General features: G+C 35.9%; 1 protein-coding gene across 1 annotated transcript in view; it reads left to right on the top strand.

Moving 5' to 3' along the window:
- The first annotated feature begins 19957 nt into the window (after positions 1–19957).
- Positions 19958–27435, top strand: part of LOC135201218 (uncharacterized) — a 53053-nt gene continuing 45575 nt past the window's right edge. Inside the window, exon 1 of the mRNA XM_064230095.1 lies at positions 19958–20109. Coding sequence (XP_064086165.1) covers positions 20064–20109 — 46 coding nt within the window. The 5' untranslated portion in view covers positions 19958–20063. The remainder of the gene's footprint in view (positions 20110–27435) is intronic.

Genomic DNA, 27435 nt, shown 5'->3' with positions numbered 1-27435 from the left:
TCTTGCTTATTTAACTTATATGTTAGGGTGAGGTCACTTTACAAGGGGTCGATGAATAGTCAGGGGGTCAAAAGTGGGTCATGTTTGTGAGAAATGGAATCATTTTTCATGATCAGCCGTGCATTTGATGTTAGGCGAACTTAGACCAGTCCCTGATTGGCTGTTGATAAGCCAATGACAGGGCTGGACACTCTCAGTCTCTCTCGAGAATTCACACAGGCAGGATGTATGTTTCGCCTTTCCCGCGGGATGCTTCTGAAAGACATACCCCTCAGTAGAGGTGGAACATGCATCCTGTGAACTCTCGAGAGAGACTGGGAGTTTCCAGCCCTCAGCCAATCAGGAGTGTCGTAAGGGACTGGCCTAGTCATTAGATGCACGAGTGATGTGAATCTACTATAGGTGTTACATTTTTATCATACTGCATGACAAGTACTAAATGACTAAACTGATAATACTCAAAGTGATTCTGACATTGGTGTTTTTTTTATTATTATTTAATGCTAGTCTAGGGGGGTCGATAGAAAGTTTGAAACTTGATTAGGGGGTCGGGGAGTTAAAAATTTTGAGAAGCCCTGCTTTAGGCCGACAGTGGGTAGGCAGGCACATAGGGCCAATGACTCCCAAGCAGGAGAAATAGGTTTTCTGCCATGGCGTGGTCAGTGTTGCTGTAACTCTTATGTGTTCGAACCGCTGGAAGTCCGAAATATTTTCTCTTATTGAATTGCCTATTACATTCGTGTGAAAAGGGGAGCAAGACTATGGTTTATCCTGAGGGGGGAGATAAAGAAAGTAAGGGCAAATAAAACTCAAATTCAAAACATCTCATTAACTACAAGGAAACAAATGATCTTCGGTGGCATCTCGGGTTATCCTCGGATCGTCAGTTCCGAAATTCCTCTCACTTAATAAGTACAAGAAATAGTCTAACAGAGGATGAACACTGAAAATCCTTAAAATAGTAGATTTCTAATTTTGAAAAGAGCAGCAAAATTGGGCTTGTCCTAATCAAGAGTATGTCTCTGTTTGATTTGGTCATTGTTCTGGTAGGGGTACAGAATACAAATTTGATCAAATATAAATGTTATGTCTATCTAAAATGTCCAATGACTAGTAATACTCATAATTGGAACTAATGTACAGAAAACTTTGTATAGTCCTATTGATCGAGTACGTCTAACTGATCTGCAGTGCTCTGTTGTATCTACTCTGTTAAATCTCTGATAGTTCATCATAATATTCTTCGAGTATCCGTGTTATAAGAGTTTTCTTAATACGTCTCATTTTTCAACAAAATACCGATATTGCCAAGTCGAACAGTCTGCGAATTAACAACGTCGTTGGAGTTATGGTTTTGTGGACTAACGAGAAAGGATAAAGTTAGGAACGAACATGTTAGAGTCACTCTCAAAATAGCACCAGCTTCAACCAAGGTGAGGGAAAGTAGACTGAGATGGTATGGACATATAAAGAGACGAGAGGAAGACCACCCAGATAAGGAAGATGGTGGAGATTGGACTACCAGGTGGGAGAAGGTTGGGTAGAGCAAATTTGCGATGGATTGACTGTGTGAGGAGAGATATGAGGGAGTTGGGATTGAGCGAGGAGGAGGATGCACTAGACCGAAGGAGATGGAAGAATGTGTTAAAGAACCATTAAAGCGACCACAAATAGGTGCATGCTTGTAGAGAAAGAAGAAGAAGTTGGAGTTATGGTTTCATGAAAGGTGCCGGTAACACTTTGGTAGTTCAGTCACCCTTTACCGCAGTCGTAACGCCGTAATATAAAGCCTTGTAAAACGAACAGTTTATGAAATTAATAGTTTCCTTACTGAGTACTAGTAATTCATTTGGATATATTTTACTTTCGCAGACCAAGTTCGTGTACCCCTGTTGAGAAACATTACTTCGCTAGTATATTCAGTCTTCAATTAATCAAATTATTATGTTTAAATCTTGTTATCCCTAAATATGGAATCGAAGTGATGTAAAAATTGGTCTGCAAAATCTCCGGACCAGATAGTACAATTCACATAGGAATGCGGATATTATGCTTCGGAATTAAATCACTGCATTAGAAATGGGTGTTATAACTAAAAGAAATGGGTACGTGGTATCTAAATGTATATACCTATTTGTGTAACTGCTATCTATCTACTACCGTACTTTACTGGTTTTGATATTCAGGAGGGAGAGTGCTTCGTTCAAGTCACGACATCGGGTGCAATTTATACATGTTATGTTAATTAATATTACGCTGTTGCTAAGTTAAGCAGTGCACAACGAGCTAGGTAGTTAATCGACTGTGGTGGGTTATACCAGGATGGAGAAGGGCGTGGGAAAATACTATCTTCATCCCAGACGACTTGCAGATAACCAAGAGGCTAAAGTATATATATATATATATATATATATATATATATATATATATATTATATATATATATATATATAATATTTATATATGTGTGTGTGTATATTATATATATATATATATATATATATATATATATATATATATTATATATATATATATACACACCTTACAAACATACAAAACATTAGCCATGACTGGAAAAAAACCTATTAATGACCTCTAGTTGCAAGCAACCTGCAAGCGAAATTTTGGCAAATCGGCCAACATACTATGCCTAACGAAATGGCCTTCGGTTTGTCAGCTGAAGGAAGAATTATGACTTCTGAGCTCGCAGATATGTCTTGAATACGTATATATATATACCTGTCCGACAGGCATAATTTTGTCTGCACGAAAACCGATGCGTACGTTACGGATACCTTCGACAAACGTTTGGCAAAACGACTTGATTAGGGACTGATGTGTTTTTATTTTTATTTATGGGGAATGAATATAACATCAAAAATAATAATGAAGAAAAAACAAATATCAATCGTCTCATATGTGTCGTTGCTATGAAAATATATCTGTTTGGCAGGGGATCATAAATATCAATAAGGCAATCTAGTGGCAATGCCCTATTTCACAAATAATTTTCAGTATCCTTGGCGTAGTGCTATGAAAGCAAGTCTGTTGTAGAGATAATCGTAGAATTCAGTGAAGCATTCAAATAATGCCTTATTTCACAAATCAAAATCGCCAGCCGTTTCGAAAAATTTTCTGTTAGCTGTGGATATTTTTCATGAATTGGTTGTCCTTTCGTCAGTTAGGTATTTTCGTGACGACAAGTCTTTGCAATGACCCCTAGCGCCCATAATGCAAACTAAAATGGCTGTGTTTTCCCAGTTAGCTTTTCTGCTTGGATCTGTTTTGTATGTCAGACTCCAAAAATCATCGACTCTTTTAGTTTGTGGTTTGGTGTTGAATATTTTTGAGGCGCTGTATATATATAAAGTAATATATATATATATATATATATATATATATATATATATGATATATATATATATATTAAGATATATAGATATATATATATATATATATATATATATATATATATATATATATATATTATATATATGTATATATATGAAAATATTGATATAAATAATGACCACAAAGTATATAAAACGTGATGCTATGTATAAATAAAGGTGATGACACGAAGGAAAATCGAAAAGGCGAGAAAGCCAAGAAACTTTCGGTCCAACCCTTTACTTGTGCCTAAGTAAAGGGTCGTGTTAGACCAAAAAAAAGTTCTTGGCTTTCTCGCCTTTTTTCATTTTCCTTCGGTAACATCACCTTTATATACATATATATATATATATATATATATATATATATATATCTATAAATATATATATATATATATATATATATATATATATATATATATTATATATAAATATATATATACTATATTTATATTGTGCCTAAGTAAAGGGTCGTGTTAGACCAAAAGTTCTTGGCTTTCTCGCCTTTTCATTTTCCTTCGTAACATCACCTTTATATACATATATATATATATATATATATATATATATATATATATATATATATATATATATATATATATATATATATATATATATATATATACATATATATATATATATATATATATATATGTATATATATAAATATATATATATATATATATATACATATATATATATATATATATATATATATATATATATATAGTGGGGGGCATTAGTACCCCACTATATATGTATATCTGTACCCACAGTGGGGCATTAGGGTAGCTTGAGTAAGGTCGACTCCGCTGGATGGAGAGTCCGGAAATCAAGCTACGAGACTTTCATACCAAGGGGCGGTGCTGGCATAAGGCCGGTTTAATCGAAACAAGCTAACCTTGGTTAAGCTATGTGGGGCAAGTGAAGTGCCTAGCTGTTGGTGGTTTGACATCTATGGCTCTAACCCAGTTTGTCCATCCATAATTCGTCTTTATTATTGGACAATTTCTTGTTTTATTTTTAAAAATATCCTCTGCATATTTTTGGAGAGGTCTTAAGTAAAGTATATCTTAGTTTAACCAGACCACTGAGCTGATTAACAGCTCTCCTAGGGCTGGCCCGAAGGATTAGATACTTTTACGTGGCTAGGAACCAATTGGTTATACCTAACAACGGGACCTACAGCTTATTGTGGGATCCGAACCACATTATATCGAGAAATGAATTTCTAATCAGCAGAAACAAATTCCTCTGATTCCTTGTTGGCAGAGCGGGGAACCGAACTCGGACTACCGAATCAGTAGGCAAGCACGTAAACCACTCATTCTACTAGGAACTTGGAGAGGTCTTGATCAGTTTGAATGACTGAAATGGAGTTTATCCCAAACATCTACTTAAAATTCTCAGTGAAAATGGGCCACAACGAAGGATGAGCGATCTCGTGGTGAAGATATGTTTCAAAAATTTCAAAGAAATTTGATATTGCGGAGTGTTTTCCATTTTTGGGTCAAAATTTACACGTCATATCTCTTTTAGCAGTTATGAAATATAGATAAGACGCTTTTGTCGAGCTGACACGTAAACAATTAGCAGGAAACACACACACACACATGGTCATAACACCCAGAAATTAACAAGGTGAATAACATGAGTTATATTTACTCCAGACGAGTAAAATGAAGTTACGAAAGGACCAGACGTGGAAGCATAAAGATAAATCCGGTTGTGATATGCTAATTCTGATAAGCACGATATAATAAATGCAATTCCTAACACTGAAAGTTGGAAGCAATGCATTTGACTATCGCTGCTTTTTAAACAGACCGACAGCGAATTAATGTTGATGGAGTTTTCAGAGCGCCTACATCAATCTTAGGGCGGGGAGGATTGGGGTTGGGGTGGGGAAGGGGGTGTTGATTTACTTCCATTTCCTGAACAAGCTAAAGCTATCGCAGTATGTTGACGCATGCAGTAAACTATGTGTGTGGTCGCAAACTGGATGGAGAATCATTAGTATCGTGAGTGACGGCATCCGAAAATTATTGCTCAGAACTGGAAGGCTAACATATTCTAAGCCACACTATTAAGAAGACAAGGAACATATGTATATAATAATAATAATAATAATAATAATAATAATAATAATAATAATAATAATAATAATACTCAAGAAAAGAGGCAACAGAATCAACCATCTGATGTTCATGGACGACATCAAGCTGTATGGTAAGAGCATCAAGGAAATAGATACCCTAATCCAGACTGTAAGGATTGTATCTGGGGACATACAAAAAGGCAAAGTAACGAGAACTGAAGGGATAAAGCTACCAGATGGGAGCAACATCAAACACATAGATGACACAGGATGCAAATACCTGGGAATAATGAAAGGAGGGGATATAAAACACCAAGAGATGAAGGACACGATCAGGAAAGAATATATGCAGAGACTCAAGGCGATATTCAAGTCAAAACTCAATGCCGGAAATATGATAAAAGCCATAAACACATGGGCAGTGCCTGTAATCAGATACAGCGCAGGAATAGTGGAATGGACGAAGACAGAACTCCGCAGCATAGATCAGAAAACCAGGAAACGTATGACAATACACAAAGCACTACACCCAAGAGCAAATACGGACAGACTATACATAACACGAAAGGAAGGAGGGAGAGGACTACTAAGTACAGAGGACTGCGTCAACATCGAGAACAGAGCACTGGGGCAATATCTGAAAACCAGTGAAGACGAGTGGCTAAAGAGTGCATGGGAAGAAGGACTAATAAAAGTAGACGCAGACCCAGAAATATACAGAGACAGGAGAATGACAGACAGAACAGAGGACTGGCACAACAAACCAATGCACGGACAATATATGAGACAGACTAAAGAACTAGCCAGCGATGACGCATGGCAATGGCTACAAAGGGGAGAGCTAAAGAAGGAAACTGAAGGAATGATAATAGCGGCACAAGATCAGGCCCTAAGGACCAGATATGTTCAAAGAACGATAGGCGGAAATAACATCTCTCCCATATGTAGGAAGTGCAATACGAAAAATGAAACCATAAACCACATAGCAAGCGAATGCCCGCCACTTGCACAGAACCAGTACAAAAAGAGGCATGATTCCGTGGCAAAAGCCCTCCACTGGAGCCTGTGCAAGAAACATCAGCTACCTTGCAGTAATAAGTGGTACGAGCACCAACCTGAGGGAGTGATAGAAAACGATCAGGCAAAGATCCTCTGGGACTATGGTATCAGGACGGATAGGGTGATACGTGCAAACAGACCAGACGTGACGTTGATTGACAAAGTCAAGAAGAAAGTATCACTCATTGATGTCGCAATACCATGGGACACCAGAGTTGAAGAGAAAGAGAGGGAAAAAATGGATAAGTATCAAGATCTGAAAATAGAAATAAGAAGGATATGGGATATGCCAGTGGAAATCGTACCCATAATCATAGGAGCACTAGGCACGATCCCAAGATCCCTGAAAAGGAATCTAGAAAAACTAGAGGCTGAAGTAGCTCCAGGACTCATGCAGAAGATGTGATACCTAGAAACGGCACACAGTAGTAGAAAGTGATGGACTCCTAAGGAGGCAGGATGCAACCCGGAACCCCACACTATAAAAACCACCCAGTCGAATTGGAGGACTGTGATAGAGCAAAAAAAAAAAAAAATAATAATAATAATGATAATATTAATTGTTATGGACGAAATCGAGCAATGTATTGTTGAAGGTCGCAATGGGAAAGCGAATTTGGAGATAATGTTTTTGACTAGTTTACAATTATTTGTATGGTTTTAAGTATTTTTAAAATTTCGGAAATTTTGGGAGGAAGAAAGAGAGGGAGATCGGGAGAGTGTTTAGTTTGGGAGACAGGTATTGGCAAGTTAAGAAGGTCCGTAATAAAGGTATTGGTAAGTTAAGAAGGTCCTTAATAACAAGGAAGCCTACGTGCGCTTGCGCAACATATAGGTGAATACAAGGTATATAGAATACGTATACTGTATGTCGGGAAACCAAGACACTGCAGATGAGAGAGTGAGATTTTATACAAAAGCGCGCACAAAAACGAACACACACACACACACACACACATCTCAAAGATTCACCTTCGTTTTTGTAGGCTCGCCAATTTTTTTAAACTGAGTTGAATTTCAGGTGCATTCTGTTCCTTATAATCCCCATCCTCAGGAATCTCTTTAATTATACGAGCTTTCTTGCTAACTTATTTTTATATTTTTCATAAGTCTGCTAGTTAAGGACCGTTATTTCGCTCTTCCTTCTATTTGTCTTTATTTATCCATTCATCACGTTCCACGTCTTCGTGAACCAGTTAAACATATGCGTATACATTGTATACAATATGTATATATATATATATATATATATATATATATATATATATATATATATATATATATATGTGTGTGTGTATGTGTGTGTGTGTGTGTGTGTATAAACACATTTACACACACACACATATATATATTATTATTATTATTATTATTATTATTATTATTATTATTATACATTCCTTGTTTCCTTAATAGAGGGTGACGCCAAAATATTTTAGCCTTCCAGTTCTCAGCAATAATTTCGGATGCCGTTACTCACCATACTTATGATTCTCCACCCAGTTTGCGACCACACACATAGTATACTGCATACGTTAATATACCACGAAAGCTTTAGCTTGTTCAGGAAATGGAACTAAATCAACAGCCCCTCCCGCACCGCCCACCCCAATCCTCCCCGCCCTAAGATTGATGTAGGCGCTCTGAAAACTCCATCAACATTAATTCACTGTCGGTCTGTTTAAAAAGAAGCGAATCCAATGCATAGCTTCCAACTTTCAGTGTTAGGAATTGCATTTATTATAAGAACCTTTGCTTGTTTTGTCTTTCAGTGTGAAGATGCTGCTGCGTGCATATCGAATTAGCATATCGCATCCGGATTGGTCGTTATTCTTCCACGTTTGGTCCTTACGTAACTTCATTTTACTCATCTGGCGTTAATATATCTCATATTATTCGCCTTGTCAATTTCTGGGTATTTTGACTGAGTGGGAGTGTGCGTTTCCTATTAAATGTTAACATGTCAGTTCGACTAAGGCATTTTATCAATATTTTATAACTGTTATGAATTTCCTTGTAAAAGGGATATGCTGTATAAATTTTGTGCCAAAAATGGAAAACACTCCTTGATATCTTCCCTCGTTGTGGCCCATTTTTACTGAGAATTTTAAGTAGATGTTTGAGATAAACTCCATTTCAGTCAGTCAAACTGTTTAAGACCTCTCCAAGTTCCTAGTTGGATGAGCGGTTAACGTGCTTGCCTACTGATTCGGTAGTCCGAGATCGGTTCCCCGCTCTGCCAACATGGAATCAGAGGAAATTGTATCTGCTGATTAGAAATTTACTTCTCGATATAAGGTGGTTCGGATCCCACAATAATTAGATGTAGGTCCCGTTGCTAGGTATAACCAATTGGTTTCTAGCCAATAAAAATATCTAATCCTTCGGGCCAACCTTAGGAGAACTGTTAATCAGCTCAGTGATCTGGTTAAACTAAGATATACCTAACTTAAAACCTCTCCAAAAATATGTGGAAGCTATTTTCAAGTAAAATGCGAAATTTTACAAAAATAAGAACGAATTATGGATGGACAACCTGGGCCAGAGCCATAGATACCAAACCACCAACAGCTAGACACTTCACTTGCCCCACATGGCTTAACCAAGGTTAGCTCGTTTCGATTAAATCGGCCTTATGCCAGCACAGTCCCTTGGCGTGAAAGTCTTGTAGCTGATTTCCGGACTCTCCATCCAACGACCTCACTCAAGCTACCCCAATGCCCCACTGTGGGTACTGAGAGCTGTGAGTTATGTGAATCGAAAAGTGGGGCAGTTTTAGAGCTAAAAGATGTTGTAAATCTTGTTGATATTAGACAGTTCTCTCGTATTAAAGGAGAAAGATTGTGTGTGTGTGTGTGTGTGTGTGTGTGTGTGTGTGTGTGTGTGTGTGTGTGTAGGGTCAGTATATGTGTTTGATTATTTAGGGAATTTTACCAACTATTTGCAAGGTAGTATTTAAATTAACGAAAGCAGTAATAGAAGAAAATTGGAAACAAATTGTAAGCAACGCTCTATATGTCAATTTTTAGGACCATAAGAATATTGAATAAAATTTCGCTAATAAAGAAAATAACCGCGAATAGATAACTGGACAATGTTATAGACAGGAAATGTGTTCATTCCTTGCCTACCTTTTCTTCGTATGCCGTCCTTCTGTAGCAGTTATGTATATAGCCTTTTCGTCTCTTGCTCTCTATGTCAAAAAAAAAAAAAAAAAAAAAAAAACACGCACGCCAAAGTATAGAAAAAATTATGTGTACTTTACGGTATTTGCGATTTTTTTTTTTTTTTTTTTGTAGAGCCTGTCGAAATGTATCTCTTCTACATCATTCAGTGTAAATGTAGGGTACTTGTTCTTGATTTCTTTTTATTATTTCGTAGTTTCTTTTTTATCTTCCATATATCTGAGTCACTGTAATACTGATCCCATTTACAATGACTTTAAAATGCAGGTTTCCCCTTTTAAAAAGCATATTTAGTCTTAGGCAAATGACTCGGCCGTCTACCCATTCACGAGCATCCATTCATTAAATCATTAAGCGCCGCTTTGATGGCGGTAAGAGTCATCAGTCAACGTAAGTAGTTGTGTGCGTGACGGATCGGACGTAGCCCAAACCCGACCTCTCCCAAAGGCACTTTCTTCGATAAGCTCTGCGTCTGGTGGTGTTCCCTGTGTCTCGGAATTTATTTTTGGGTGTTAAAAGGCGTTGCCTATCGGTGTGAAGTAGTCGAAGGGCCAGTGACGCTTTATAGTTAAACTGAGAAAATAAAACTTTCTGCTGAACGAATGATAATGAATTTGATTTGATCTTGCAATGAGATGCTTTCGTGGCTGTTGAGAAATATTCTGAGCGATTATTAGATTCTATGGATGGGAGAGGCCTTTGGTATAGGCCTACAGTTACTCCGACAGCCGAGTGGAAGGGTGTAGGGGAAGTAACGGTAGTAGCGGTAACGGCAAAGGGATAAGGCCGCGAATGTTGGGGTGCTATACCAAGAAGCCAAAGGTTTCATTTGCTTATTTGTTTGTTTCTTTACAATTTTGGGTTGTCGAGAAGTTGAAGCTCTGAACTCTTGAAAGTCTCGGCATTGGTCCCCCGTGGTTGAGTACCGAATTTTTTGTAGGATTTAGTTTCTGTTTCTTCCAATATCATTGCTAAGAATATGGTGATAGATTCACATCAGCCGTGCATTTGATGTCTAGGCCAGTCCCTTATGACGCTGCTGATTGGCTATTGATGAGCCCATGAAAAGGCTGGAAACTCTCAGTTTCTCTCGAGAGTTCACTTGGGTAGGTTCTATGTTCCACTTCTCCTGAGGGATACGTCTTTCAGGAGAGGTGGAACATACATCCAACCTATATGAACTCTCGAGAGAGACAGAGATTCCAGCCCTGTGATGATTGGTTTATTAATAGCCAATCAGGAGCGTCGTTAGGGACTGGCCTAGACATCAAATGCACGGTTGATGTGAATCTATTATAGTATTACCTTCAGTATGAAACTGTCCTTGAGTAATCTAAGTAAAAGGTGAAGGGCCGAAAAGTCTGGGTAAAATGATTTAGGTTCAAAGTCGTATCATCTTCATTCTTTGTGGTTGATCCATGTTATTTGAAGGCGTCTACTTTCACCCTTGAGCATGTAAGTGATATGGTCTAAGTTAAGTATATCTTAGTTTAACCAGACCACTGAGCTGATTAATAGCTCTCCTAGGGCTGACCCGAAGGATTAGATATTTTTACGTGGCTAGGAACCAATTGGTTACCTAGCAACAGGACCTACAGTTTATTGTGGGATCCGAACCACTCTATATCGAGAAATGAATTTCTATCACCAGAAATAAATTCCTCTGATTACGCGTTGGCAGAGCAGGAAATCGAACTTCGGACCACCGGATTGGCAGCCGAGCTCGAAAACCACCTATCCAGCGTGGAACTGTGATATGGTCTAAACCAGTGTTTCACGACCTTTTTCACTCCATTCACCCATTCATGAATTCTCAACATTTGTGTGGCTTCCCATCATTTTTCTCCCATATCCCACCCCGCCAAAAATTATAAAAAAAGAAAAATAAATAAATAAAATATTGATGACGAGCACCATTGCTCTATTACAAAGTTTACAGTCATATTTGATAGATTTCTGTGATATGCTTAACTTACATCACTAGACTACAAAAGACTAGCAGAAAATAGAAAATTTGAATTTGGTTGGGAATTTTTTTTTTTTTTTTTATTCAGATTCCTAACATTTTTTGCAACAGCCCACAATGACCCTCAGGTTGAGAACCAATGGTCTAAACTACTTGTTGAAATGTCGCAGGATTGTTCCCATACTTTTGCAAAGACTTCTACCAAACTTGTTTTAAAATTCCATCCATAGTGATAGAACCTTCACTGTTTTGAATTGATCGATGCTTGATTTTTTAAATTAGCATCAAATGATTTCTTTCAGGTACATTCGAAAAAAAGATTTTATTAAGGATGAAATGGTAGTGTACGCCTTTACCCCAAAATAGAAACGTACTTTGATAATTTTCAGCTTTCTATCACATTATTTTTCAATTCACTGTGACTGTGACTGTGCAGAAAATAGTGAAAATACAGTTTTGATAAGACGGTGACAAGGTGTTAATATCTGGTGTTGATTGTCTCATCGTGACTGTTTCATGTTATTGCATCTGGTTTTGATTGTGTCAAGTGTTCTTACTCCGCTGGTATGTTTATTGTATACACGTGATGTGGCTGTTGGCTGCGAAACGGTATTGTTCAATATGCCGATGATACTACACTTGTGTGTGTCGTAAAGTCTCTTATGAAAAATGAAGGTGCCCTTAGTCTTAGTCGTCACATGGAGTGGTGTAGTCGGTGGGGTGTGAGAATGAACTCAGAGTAAAACGAAAACGCTTTTGATTGGTTGATCTCGAACTAATCCTCCACCTCTCAACCTACCCCCTTCCCCACGGAGACTAACCCTCGACAGGAACAACCTCCGACATCAGTGTATGTGTGTGCGTGAGTGTGTGTGTGTGTGTGTAAAATTAGCAACACTATCGTTTATATATATATATATATATATATATATATATATATAAATATATGTATATATATATATATATATATTATATATATATATATATATATATATACACACATACACTTACATGCATACATATATATTTTTGTGGTGTATATATATGACAGTTTGTTACTAATTTTACGCATGAAATGTTTCAATTTTCAAATAGGTCCCAAATGATTCAATACTGACATCACTGCATTCCCTTTTGATTCAAGTTATTTCCAAGGCATGGAGAATTCGATCAATGGGTTATTTGTCCTATGAAATGGATATAATATTTTATACCTATATGTTGCGTTTCGTTGTAAAGTCAACGCATGCAGATCATCTTCTGTATATTAAAAAAAATATATTATATAGCTGTGAAAATAGAGTACATTGCGTCTCCAGCACTTCTTTGTTAATATTCTAGTTCTTTGAGATCAACTACATTAAAACATCATGCTCGTGAAGGTTTCTCAGTCCAGTTTTATCACAAATTCTCTGTGGCCTCTTCCTCCCCCTTTCATGTTTACTGTTGTTGTTTTTGTTCTTGGGTCAGGCGTGGTAGGGGAGAAGGAAAAAAAAAGTGTGCATGGGTGAGATTGGAGCTGGGGATAGGGAGTGAGGGTTGGGAGATGGTAGGGAGTTAAGAGAGCAGGGTGAGAGAAGGCAATTGCGTGGGTGGATGGGGTCGGCTGGCATCACCCACATACTCCCACAACAACCCCCCCCCCCCCCCCCCCCCCCCTCCCCCCCCCCCCACCGGATATCAAAGCCACCCATGTTTCCGCGGGCTATGGCAGCCTGCCTCTCTCTCTCTCTACCCGACCTACAGCGACTACATTCTAATAGATTTTCATTAGTCTTGCGCTTTCTGTTAAGACGAAGGCATTTATTTGTCTTTTTCTCCACGAATCATCGTTAGCTCTTTCCTCCTCTCCTGCTACTGAACGTCGATCTCGTTGGTCGAAGGTTCTTGATAAGCGGTTAAAGTTGTCTTTCTTTGTTTCCCCTTTTGGCGGAAAAGTTGGTCTACCTTCCACTTTGTTTATTTCTTTCCGATGCTCTGCGCGGGTTATTGTTGGTTCAGGGCAGCAGCCCTTCGTGCCCTTAATGGATATACCCAGGTGCCCCAACATTAAAAGAAAAAGATAGGTCTGGTGAGATCTGAAAGTGATCATGAGTCTATTACTTTTTGAGTCTGTCGTGTGTGTTTGTGTGTGTGTGTTTGTGTATGCCTCTCGCATCTATGTTGTAGGTTATCAGCATTATAAAACCTTATATATATAACGTTTGGTACAGTAAACGAAAGTGTTTACAGTATAACAGATTTAGTTGGTAGCGATTTCAATGGTAATGAGGAAAATTATTGTTCTTGCTTCTTGTTGTCACTCAATTTGTTCCTCGTTTCTCTAAGTGTAATGGTGTTTAGTTTGTGAGCCTTAATGGTGTGTTTGAAATGAAATCTTATATGCTGAGAGAGAGAGAGAGAGAGAGAGAGAGAGAGAGAGAGAGAGAGAGTAAATACCTAATTATATTTGAAAAATTAAGACTAAATGAATCAAGGTAATGAAGTTCAAACCAGGCCTTTAACATAAGTATGAAGCATGTTTGAATGCATTATCAGTCCATTCACTTCATTAAAATTATATTTCAAGAAATTTCATGAGATTTTACATAAAAATATTTAAAAGGTAATTGTTTGCTTATGTCAATATATTTCAGGCTGAAAGGTGCTAAGAGAAAATTATGGTTCAGATAATATTTGTGTAAAAACATTCAGTCATTGGTCAAAAGTTGCTGAGATAATGTTTTGATTATTAATCAATGTCCTAGTAATTCAGTAAAAATCGAGTTCTTCTCGAGTTCTTCAAAGAAAGTCTTAAAAAAAAAAACACCAATTGTCACCATAGGCTCTTCATCCGTATCGGATGAGTCAAGTAGGCCTATGACTTCCATAAAAAAAGAACAACTTAACCGTGTCACAGCCACTGTACATAGATAGACCTCTCATCAGCAGCACATAACCTACTTTAATTCGTAGGTCACCATGACATCGGCATAATGTAATTTAGTGGTTCCTTAGTGGAGAAGGGATCTTATTTAGGTAACTTTACCTACCATTTCATATGCCTGGGTTTTAATCGTCAATCAGTTCATTGTAAAACAACAAAAAATGCACACACACACACACACACACACACACACACACACACACACACACACATATATATATATATATATATATATATATATATATATATACATATAAATAAATAAATATTAAACAAACATTTATGCACTTACATAATAAATTGTTCAAATATCTGTCCAAATACATCCAACACCTTTCCTAAGCTGCCCGGTGCCCCACCTCGACCACCAATGCCCGTCCGAAGGTGGCGAATAATTCAAGCACCTCTGATGCTTCATCAACGCCCACTCCTCCTCCTCCTCCTCCTCCTCCTCCTCCTTCTCCTCTTTCTGTGACACGATAAAGAAAATAGGAAATAAAATAAAAGAAAAAATAAAACGCTTTTCAGGGCTCAGTTATTCCTTCTTTCGCTAACTTTTGTTGCGTAACCGAACTCTGTAGATGTCGCCAAAGGTCGTTCGGGATATTATGCACCGAGCTGAGAAGGAGAGAGAGAGAGAGAGAGAGAGAGAGAGAGAGAGAGAGCTCTCATATACAGAAAGCAACGTTCACTAACATAATTTATTATTCAAACGTCTCTCTCTTTATTTCTGCATTTAAGCTGAGAGACAGAGGGAAACTATATTTCTTCATAGGATTGGACCTTTCTTTTATTAAGATATATTGCAAATTTAAAAAAAATTGCCTGAATGCAACTAAACTTCACAAAAAATAGAAGAAAAAATGAAGAGTAAATGAGATTTTAAAAAAGGGGAGAGAATAGTCAATGATAGATGTTGAAAATAAATAAATAAATAAATAAAATTTTTTTAGATTGAAGCAAGCCTAAACCATTCTTAAAGAACGTATGACAAATGAGCAGGCAGGTTTGCCTTGGGGAGAAAGACCTCTTCTAATACTAATGTTGCTGACGGTCGTAAATCCCCTTCTTTTCAAAACAGTCCAAAGGAGACATCACCCGAGAGCAGAATTGATTTCCGAAAACAACCACTTTGGGAGCGGAATGCGCCAAGTGGTCTAATTGGGGCGTTCGAACTCAATAACTGCTCGATATACTCGATGGCATCAAGGTCAATCTGGCTCGCTTGTTGTGCTCGAGGTCGGAATATAGGTGATGAGTTGCGAGGAAGAGATTGAAAAGCTGCTGCAAAGTCTGCTGTTACGAAAGATCGAAACAGCAAGTGGTGGACGAGAGGTAGAAACATAAGATACGTGCAGCATGAAAGGTTGTAAAATAGCAGGTATGTTTTACGCGAAGGAGCGAAAAATAGCATTTACGTGCAGCAAGGAATGTCGAAAAATCGCGAGTACGTTCAGCACGAAAGGTAAAAATGTTGCATTTACGTGCAGCAAGAAAGATCGAAAAATAGCAAGTACGTTCAGCACGAAAGGTAAAAAAATATAGGTACGTTCAACACGAAATATCGTCAAAAAAGCAGGTACGTTCTGCACGAGAGATGGGAAAATAGCAGATATTGCAGCGCGATACATAGAAAACTAGCAGTTGCGTCCAGCCGAAAGGTTAAAGAATACGTGAAGCACGAAAGATAAAAATGGTAGTTACATTTCGCACGAAAGATCGAAAAATAGCATATATATGCAATGCGAAATATCGAAAAATAGCAGGTACATGCAGCACGAAATATAAAAAAACAGCAGGTGCTTGCAGCACGGGAAATCGAAAAATAACAGGTATGTGTAGCACAAGAGTCCAAAAATTAGCAGGTACGTGCAGAAAGAAATATCTAAAATTAGCAGGTATGTACAATACGAAATATATAAAATCAGCAGGTACGTGCATCACGAAATATATAAGATAGCAGGTGCGTGCAACACGTAATATCCAATATTAACAGATACGCGTAGCACAATTGTCCATAAAATAGCAGGTACGCGCATCACGAAATATATAATGTTAGCTGGTACGTGCAACACAAAGTATATAAAATTAGCAGGTACGTGCATCACGAAAATTCGAAAAATAGCAATTACGTGCAGCACGAAAGTTCGAAAAATAGTAGAGATGTGCAGCAAGAAAGATCGAAAACTAGATTTTCTTCTCTCTCTCTCTCTCTCTCTCTCTCTCTCTCTCTCTCTCTCTCATGCTCGCTTTAGTCAGAAAACATTTCTTTCTTTAAGAGTAAAATTTCAGCAGCATAAATTGTAATTAGTTACGCGAAAAATCCTTGGTGGAAAAAAACTCGCACATTAAGCATGAGGCGTAAAAAAAAAAAAAGTAAAAAGAGAATCCTCGTAAACGACAACATTTGGAACTGGTTTCAATAGTGCCACATATTTTACGCGTCGCGCCCGACATCGAAAATAAGTCTTTACGAACTTCCTCAAAAGAATTCCCTGTTTCTAATTCTTCTACATCAAACGGATAAAAAGAGAGAGAGAGAGAAAGAGAGAGAGAGAGACCTGAATATTAGTTTTTTCCTCCCTAACGTAGCTTCAATCGCTTCCTTCACAACACATTGAACGTCGTAAAAGATGAGTGATGGATGAGAATGTCTTTTCGGAAGTGACAACTGCCGATCGAACGCTCACCAAAAGGAAACCATAATTCTCAACTGCGTTTGATATATCAACCTCAATCTGTTATACAGTCTTTCACTTTTGGGCAAAGAGGGAAATTAGATTTCTCTCTTTTTTTTTTTTTTTTTTTTAATAACCACGAGCATCATCTTCTGCATCAGAGTCGATGCATTTAATATGGATATATATTCTCTTTGACTGATCTTGCCTTGTAGCTTGCTATTCATAATGTATCACGAAGGGGCGCTGAAATACCCAGGCCATGTGTGGTAGATGGCGTCTCGGAACAGGAGTGGAAGGCCTTTTCAAGGCGTGTTACAGTCTGTAGGAAGGACGGCAGGCTGCTGATGGGCAATATTTATATATAGGATGTGACCGATGATGTGGAAGTGTTTTATATAGGGCGTTCAGACTTGGTTCAGTGGTGGAGGATGGGTCTGAGAGACACGTCTTAATTTTCTTTGCAGACATTTCCTTAGGAGGAAAATAGCTTAAAAATATATTTTTTTCACCTGGGGTGATATATATATATATATATATATATATATATATATATATATATATATATATATATATATATATATGTATATGTATATATATATATATATATATATATACATATACGCACATACATACATACACATACATGTGCTTTTCTAAAATGACCAACACATTTTATCAGAGTTTCAGCGTATGTAGACACGGCAGGAAACGATATTATGCACCAAACAATTGAATCGTAAAAGGAATAAAGAGAAAATTTTTAAATTTCATGTAAATTTGGGTCGAATTTCTATCCACCTTTTAAATTAATCTGCACTGCAAATTTCATGTTGTAACTGTTAAAAGGATGAACACATTTGGAGCTTTTCATAGTTTTGCTTTTATAGGTTGGAATGAAGGCTCATGTGTTGATACCACAATGATTATCTAATGTATAAAGGATTATTATAATAAGAATCCTTAGTGTGTGTTGTCAAGGGCTTTCCTTATCATGACCAAATGTTTTGTTACAAGCAGTTGTAAGAAAATGGACCAGAAGAGCTTTGATATTTTCTAATTATGGACAAGAAGAGCTTTGATAAGGATGCCAAGTTGTTTAGCGGGTTTTACAAAGGTATTAAAATAATTTGAAACACCCGGATCTTGTGCAATAGCAGATATTACCATCGGTGACGAAGAATAGTCCAAAAAGGTTGATTGAAAAATAGAAATTGATGGAAGAAAGTTTCGCTCGGAATGGATAACTTGATCACGAAATAAAACGTGATGCTATGCGTGTTATAAATAAATATAATGCCACAGAGGAAAATGATAAGACGAGAACTGCCTAGATCCTCCTGTCTTAACGACCCTTTACTTAAGGCAAGAATATAAATCTTTAAGCTCCAATGATTGACAAACGAGAGAAAAGGCAAATGATTTTTTTTATCTATTAACAAAGATAAGATAAAGCGAGATAATCGGACACACTGATAGACAGATACACAAAAGACAAAAAAATGTTTCTCCAACCGATAACGATGGGATATACATAGATAAAAATAAAAAAATAAATTTGATGATAATATAAAAAAAGGAATATAGATTTAAAAGCAAACGGTGAACAACGAGTTAATTAGAATGTTATACTATTATTAATAAAAGCTGCGAGGAAAGAGAGTGAAAAAGTACAAGATAAAAATAAACAATTTAATTTGATAATAAAAAAAGGAAGATAAACTAAAAAGCAAACGGCGAACAACGACTTCATTAGAATGCTATATAATATTGATAAAAGAGGCGAGGAAAGGCGAGTGAAAAAGTACACCCTGCACTCCAGAGGGCAAAAATAATAGCCGAGGGTAAGTTGGCGTGAGGTTGGGCAGGTGGGTATAGGAAAGAGGGTCTCGTCGTAAGACCGAGGCGTCTCCCCTCTGTTTGGGCAGAGGGTAAATATTAGTGTTGTCAGTCAGGCCGTCAGGAGATTTTCGGTTATTTGTTCTGCTCTTCGGAATCACTTTCTCTCTCTCTCTCTCTCTCTCTCTCTCTCTCTCTCAAAACACTGCCACGTTTACGATGGTAGTTAATGCTTTTACTTTTATGCTTACTGTTAGCGATCATGCTTTCAAGCAGTTAATCACGCACATACGAGCATTCACTGCACACAAACACACACACACACACACACACACACACACACACATATATATATATATATTATATATACATATATATTACGGATATATGTATGTTGCGTAGCATTATTACAATACATCGTCACTTCTTAGAGGTGAGGAGTGAGGACCCTTTCAGGTACACATACATTCATTTACACATACATGCATATATACATACGTACACACATACATATACATATGAGTCATATCACATTACTGTGATTCATATACATACATCGAGCTACAAAATAATGTCCTTCATTCAGTACCTAATACGCTCTACCTCGGAATTAATATATTTTCGTATTATGTTAACCGAAGGGGAATTTTTTAGTCGATGAGAAATGCATCGGCTCACTGAGAATATCTTATAAAAAAAGATTCTACGCCATTTTATTTTCCAGATGGAGGCTAAAAACAGGTTAGTGCGCATGCGCTGGAATGTTGACGACAACGTTGAGCTTCGGAGCCTTATAAGGAAGAGGCATGACGACTCCTGGACACAATAGCGCCTGACAGGTTAGCGTCCGATCGTGACAACAGCAGCTGTTTGCTTGTCCAGGCTTTAGCTACATACCTAAGCGGACAGTTGTGGCTCGGAGAAGCCATGGACTGGAAATTTGTCATTGCGCCCCTGCTCATACTCCTACTCGGTAAGACTATCTCTTCTTCTGTACTTTCTTGTTTGGGTGACGGACATTTGCCGTGTGTTTAATCTGTAAAAGAAATGAATATCATTGCGGTACTTTAGGATTGGATAATACTTAATCTCTTGATAGAATTATCTATCTTTTGCCTTTTAGATTTCTGGAAAGGAAAGATATTTTTATTCTGAAACTTTGCAGGTTGTTTTTGTAGTCAAAAACACGCATTTGCAAGCTTGCCTTTGCTTGAAAATCCTGATAGAAATAATCACAGTTAGAATATTGCTAATAACATTAATTATTATAATAATCATAAGAGACAAAAATTGTTTTCAACTCATCAAGTTTTAATTCTTGGGTTTTTTTTAATTCTTTTTTATTCTTGTATACATCTTGGAGGATTTTTTTTTGGGGGGGCCACTTTTAATTGAAAGTCATCTTTAATCATTTAGATAAAATATAGTCGAGGAAAACAGACAGTTAACGAATAAAGAGCTTTTGATTGTTATTGTCATTTTTCTACATTATATTTTCTTCAAAAAGAAAATATACCTCGATACGAGTATGATGAAATTAAGATCCTTCGGGATCATCATTAGACTTTTTCGTAGACTGTTAAAGAATATATTACTTCCATTCAAAAAAAATATGAAGGAAAAATTACAATAAAAAATGTCCATTCCTTGTGTATTGCATTGTTATTGTATCGTATATGGTATTGTTATTATATTGTATATGTTAGAAAAACTTCCATTCATTGTCGAGTGGCCCTGGGCTTGCTATTGCATACTGTATTGTTATTGTATCGTGTACCGTATCGTTATAGTATTGTTTATGATATATTCATTTTATAAATGAAATATTTTCGTGTTTTTCAACGCGCTGAAGGACCAGTATTTATTTCTCTTCTGATAACACGGTCACTTTCAGAGAGAGAATTTCTTAAAGTACATTATGCATTTGACTACGGCGATAGTATTGACTAAGGCCTTTCATTCCATGCGCTTCGAGGATGTGGAATCATTTAGCGTTGTCATTTAGACCTACTCATCTCGGTCTCTTCGTCATTAAAAAAGATTAGTTCACAAATACATAGTAACTGTGATTAAAGATGAATTTCAGTATTTTAATAATTTTATTAATTTTTTTTATTATTATGTTAAACAGAATGCCAAACTTTTCTCAACATTTATGATTTATACTTTTTTGTTTCTGATTTTAATATATATATATATATATATATATATATTATATATCTATATATATATACTATATAATATATATATATATAAATTTAGATATATATACATATAAATTTCAGTTTTATTTTAATAATTTTATGAGTTATTTTATTATTATATTAAACTGAAGGCCAAACTTTTGTCAAAATTTATGATTTATACTTTTTTGTTTCTGATTTTATTATTATTATTATTATTATTATTATTATTATTATTATATATATATGTATATATATATATATATATATATATATATATATAATCTATATATATATATATATATATATATATCATATATTTAGTATTTTAACAATTTTATGAATTTTTATTATATTAAACTGAAGGCCAAACTTTTGGCAAAATTTATGATTTATACTTTTTTGTGTCCTTAATATATATATATATATATATAATTACTATATATATATATATATATAAGGAAATCAGACACAAAAAAGTATAATCAAAAATTCATAAATCTGACCTACCTTTAAGACCAATTATGGCTGCTTATAACAACCCTTCTTTCTCTATTTCAAAATTTTTAGCTGGACTTTTATCTGAATATAGTAATAATGAATACTCTTTAAAAAATGGATATGACTTTCAAAAACTGATTACCAGACAAGATGGAGATTACTATATGGTTAGTTTTGACGTTGAGTCTCTATTTACCAACGTACCTCTTAATGAAATCCTCAATATTATACTTAACAAAATATTTATTGATGAAGATACAAATTTCCATGGTTTTAATCGGGCTGTTCTTAAACAATTACTCGATCTTGCAGTGCAAGATTCGAGGTTTGTATTTAATCAGCGACTCTACTCGCAGGTCGATGGAGTTGCTATGGGTTCTCCTTTAGGCCCCATTTTTGCAAATTTTTTTATGTCTCATTTGGAGTCTGAGTTTTTAAACCGGTGTGATTCTAACTTTATGCCCTCATTATATCGTAGATATGTTAATGGTACCTTTGCCTTGTTTCAACACTCATGACAATGTTCTTCTTTTTTAGAGTATATTAACAACTTTCATCCTAATATCAATTTTACAATGGAAGTAGAGAACGACGATTGTTTACCTTTTTTAGATTTGAAAATTACCAGAACTAACTCTGAGTTCTCCACGTCAGTCTATAGAAAACGTACTCTTACTGGACTGACAAACAATTATTATAGTTCGTGTCAACAATCTTTTAAAACTTAATACTATTCACACTTTGGTTAAAAGAGCACTGAAATACTCTTCGTCTTGGCAACTATTTCACATGGAAATTACCTTTTTGTTAGGTTTCTTCAAATCTAATTCATTTCCACTCGAAATTGTTCAAAAACCCATTAACAAAATACTTAAGAAATTCTTACAGCCACCAATACCTAATTTTGATGTCCCCAAAAGATTATATTATGTCAAGATCCCTTATATATCTGACTTAAAATTTACGTCCAGCCTCACACTAATCATTGAACATGAGATACCATGCCTTAAAGTTAAACTCATATCTAGCAATCCCTGCACAATTGGTTCCTTTTTTAACTATAAAGATCGCCTTCAGCCTTTTATGCGATCCAACGTTATATATAAATTTACATGCCCTGGATGTCCGGGCTCTTACGTCGGATCAACTCGAAGGCTGTTAAGGGTCAGATATTGCTCTCACTTGGGCTTCAGCTTTCGCACTGGTCAGAGAATAAAACAACCTGAATTTTCCAACATCAAAAATCATGCCTCTCATTGCAAAATTGAAATACAAAAAGAACTGTTTTCCATAATAGACCATGTCAAACATCCTGACCATTTAACTTTCCTTGAGTCTTTATATATCAAGAGGTTTGTTCCCTCCCTCAACAGTAATACGTCCTCAGCAACTCTGTACCTGGCGTAGTTGAAGTCGTTACTTTTAACGTGTCTTAGTTCATTCCATCTTCTCTCCTCAAATGAACGGTTGGTGTTTAAGCATGTCAAGATTTTAGTCTTATAAGATCTTAATAAGTTACCCTTGGCTCTTGATGGGCCATTTACATAGGTTCAATGGGATGTCAATTAGAATGCAAAATAAAATTTAACAATTATATTTAACAATTATAAATATGAACTAAACAAGGATCACAGCATTAAAGAAAATCGATGATTAGCGACACGCTGCATTGGAGCCGACATCCAGCAAGGCAATACTGTACAAGTCAGATGTAGGGGACCAATATCCTTACAGTAATTAGGCAAGAGAGAGGGATTCTGTAAATACATTAATACTGCATCAGAACCCCTATTATTAACTTAAATTTATATAATTATATAATAACAGACTAAAGACAATAAACAAATGAAATGTTAACAAAACACAATAGAAGCTTACAAGTCGGTCAGTGGAGCGCTGCTTTGGTAGTTATCCGTCAGGATTTTACACATTCACTCTATACCTCGGATGATAAGAACACCAACCACCCAAGGATACAAAACTGGAAGTTACACTGACACCTTCCGACAACGCCATCTATTGACAAGTTTGTTCAAGGCTACTTAAGACAATACTTCGACAAAGCAGTCTCTTTTAACCTGTTTTTTACTTTGTTCTTTTATGTATTTTATGACTATTTTTAATATATGTGAATTCCTGTTTTTTTTTTACTTTTATTGTATTTTATTTATAAATGTGTCTTTATGTTCTTTCAGACTGATGATGCACAGAGAATTTCATGTGCGAAACGTTTCTTAGAGTAAATTGTAATTTTTTACATCTCGTATCATGGACATCCCCTGGAGGTTTTATATGTGTATTTGCTGACCTGCATATATATATATATATATAGTATATATATATATATATATATATATATATATACACATATATATACATACATATATATATATATATATTATATATATATATATATATACACACACATATATATACATATATATATATATATATATATATATATATATATATATATATATATATATATATATATATATAATATATATCACTGCCCTCTGGGTTAGGGTTTGTGGTCACAATCCTGACTAGCAAAACACCATTTGCTTCCTTACTGGAGGCACTGACGGCCTATGACTTCTGTCCCTATAGATACAATGGGCATCTCTCCCTCCTTGTAGCTAGGTTTCCTCCACATGGGTGCTCTCTTATCCTTTGCTGTCCTCTTTGTCTTCCTTCTGATTCTACTTGTCTCTTCATTCTAGGCATCAATCCTAGAAAACTAAATGTTGCATAGGTATGAGTAAATCCTAAGGGGACCTGTAAACTAGCGATGGAGGGAGCTCGGAATAATGGACTTACTTATAGCTATCTTCTCTACCTCAGGGAGCCTCCCTTTCTCTGCCATAGCAAATTATCAACCTCAAGGAATACTTGACACAAACTCTCCCACTGTTTGCTCTGGCTACTTTATTGGTCAGTACCTTCTTGCAGGTCAGCCTTCTATGCCATACTTAATTGAAACCTCATTATCTGTTTCTAAATTATTTCCATGTATGGCACCTTTCTTTGACAACACTGAAAATGATGCTTTATTGTGTCCTAACAAAATGTGTGGTTGCCTGACCATTCTGGCATTCCTGCCTCCACTTCCTAAAGGAAGTCCTTTACCGAGGCACACCCCGGTTTCAAATACTCAACTACAAATTCCAAAATGTGGCCCAAATTACAAGGTTGGTTAACAAGTGGAGGCCTGGTGACTGATGAACACCAACGTTCTTGGCTAAATGGAACCAGGGTGTCAAAACTTCACTATTCATATACAGAGTTGAACTACTTTTTCCAGTTGGGATATGACGGTGCCATTTTACTGATTTATTTTTATTATAAAAATAAATTGTTGCGAGATCTACAAGAGGTTCTTGTCACCAGTGCTCAAGCCTACTAAACCAAAATCAGAGGAATTGTGAGTTCCATGGTAAAGGAAATATCTGAAGAGTGGTAGATGAACTTTTCTCTTATAAGACTGATAATCACATACATCACGTCAGATTATTTACTGGAATCTGAAACCATATTGTTACAACATTGATAGCATGGCCTTGAAATGTAGTAATTTTGTAGAGTAGGGACAGAATTTTAGGACCCCTTGATATGAGATAATGTGCCTTAAATAGTGGATCGCCAATAACCTTGGAAGCCAATGATAGCTAAACTTTATTACCTGTAGGACACTGAAAAAAGGATGACATTCTAAATGCTCTGCATGGTGTGATGATCACTGATTGGCGAGGGCATTCTAAATGTTCTATATGGTGTGATGGTCAATGATTGGCAACGGTATGCCATACTCTTCTCTGATCTTGTGAAATATTTTACAATTAATAAATATTGATGCCAAGCTTTTTAGATATTTGAAGTTTGCATGACAAAGCAGTATTTGCAGCAGATTGTGAATAAAAGTGAAAGAGTACAATCAATTTAGCTTAAAAAGTTCTTGTGCAAGATTAACTGTAGTATGAAAGTTGTAACTGAATGAATATAGATTCTCGGGATAAAGAAAAAAAAAATGAATGGGAAAGAGAGTTCTCGTGAGTAAGAGGTAAGGTGTAGGGATGGGAGTCAGGTGAGGAAGATGAGAATTTCTGGACCTGTGCCCGGCTGGGTTTGGAGAATATAAACGGCTAGTTATGTGAAGTAATTCAAATGTAAAAGTAGATAGGTATAAAATTAAATGAATAAAAGAAAATGTAATATAGTTACAAAAATTCCAGATACCATGAAAACAACGTGCTAGAATGTGTTAGTACAGAAATGAGAAAGTTGGTAGATGTATTGATGACGACAGAAGTTACTATAGGTATAATAGAATATTGTTTGGGTAATAGACAGGTATAAAATTTAGTTGGAGAGGAAAAGTGAGGTTGAAGAGAGGGAAGTACTAGAAACAAAAGTGGAAATGGAAGATGTTGAGTTTATAAAATCCCGAGAAGTGATCGTAAGGATAGTAGGGAAGGGTTGTGGTTATAGAAAAGTAGCAACAGAGAATGTATATATAATAAGTGGTTGGATGACGACATGAGAAATTTAAAGAAGGAATAAAGAATATCATTTTTAAGTTTAATTACATGCCGAAAAGCGATCATCATGTTAAGGCATAAACGAAAAAGGCGATTGAGGCAAAATGGTAATTTGCTCTACAGGGGTGCAAATACAAACGCAAAGGCTGATGAAGAATATTTATTGTCCTCTTTTGCATAATTTTGGAGTCATATCACTTGCCTGGTAATAGTATATATACACACGCACACACACACACACACACACACACACACACACACACGCACACACACACACACACACACATATATATATATATATATATATATATATATATATATATATATATATATATATATATATATATATATAATGCCCCGTCTTTAAATCCACAGAAATGGGTCTTGACCTTTAAAAAATAAAGTTCCCTGAGATTTAAAAAAAAAAAAATTCAGTCAAATAACATTGTGAAAACTGTAAATTAGTCACAAAAGGAACTAGTAGGTCTGCCCTTCCCTTCATTCTTGTGACTCTTTTCTATATTTTCCTCCATTGCTTTAAATGATATTCCTGAAATGCGAAAAATAGTTTTTGCATATTTTCTAATCTTATAGCATTAATTAAAAATCCTTTTTATTGAAAGATGATCTAGTGACGGTTATCATGGCCCGGAATTGTAATTTTTTTATTATTTTATTTTACTGTATTTTTTTTTACATTTTTCGGGCCATCTTCAGGCTTTTTTTTTTTTTTTTTTTAACATTTCTCTTTATTTAAGTTTACTGTATCTCATCAAAATCATTATGAACAAAATAAGTGTTATTTACACTTACCACTTTAATTGATGACAAATCCTTCTCTTGCAGCCGAAACTCTCTAACCACCAGTTTCTCTCTCTCTCTCTCTCTCTCTCGTCTTCTCGTCTCTCTCTCTCTCTCTCTCTCTCATACTCTATCTCTCTGTTTCCTCTTCCGAAACGTAAAAGATTCATTTTTAATAATCTCTCTCTCCTCTCCTCTCAAAAAAAAAAGTAAAATAAAATAAAATAATTTTTTTACCAGTAGCTAACCAGGCGGAAGGAGTATGCCCACTCTAAC

The sequence above is a fragment of the Macrobrachium nipponense genome, chromosome 28, assembly GCF_015104395.2.
Source record: "Macrobrachium nipponense isolate FS-2020 chromosome 28, ASM1510439v2, whole genome shotgun sequence".
In the NCBI taxonomy this organism is placed as follows: domain Eukaryota; kingdom Metazoa; phylum Arthropoda; class Malacostraca; order Decapoda; family Palaemonidae; genus Macrobrachium; species Macrobrachium nipponense.
The sequence above is the reverse complement of the archived record's forward strand: the minus strand, read 5'-3'. Positions and strand labels throughout refer to the sequence as shown.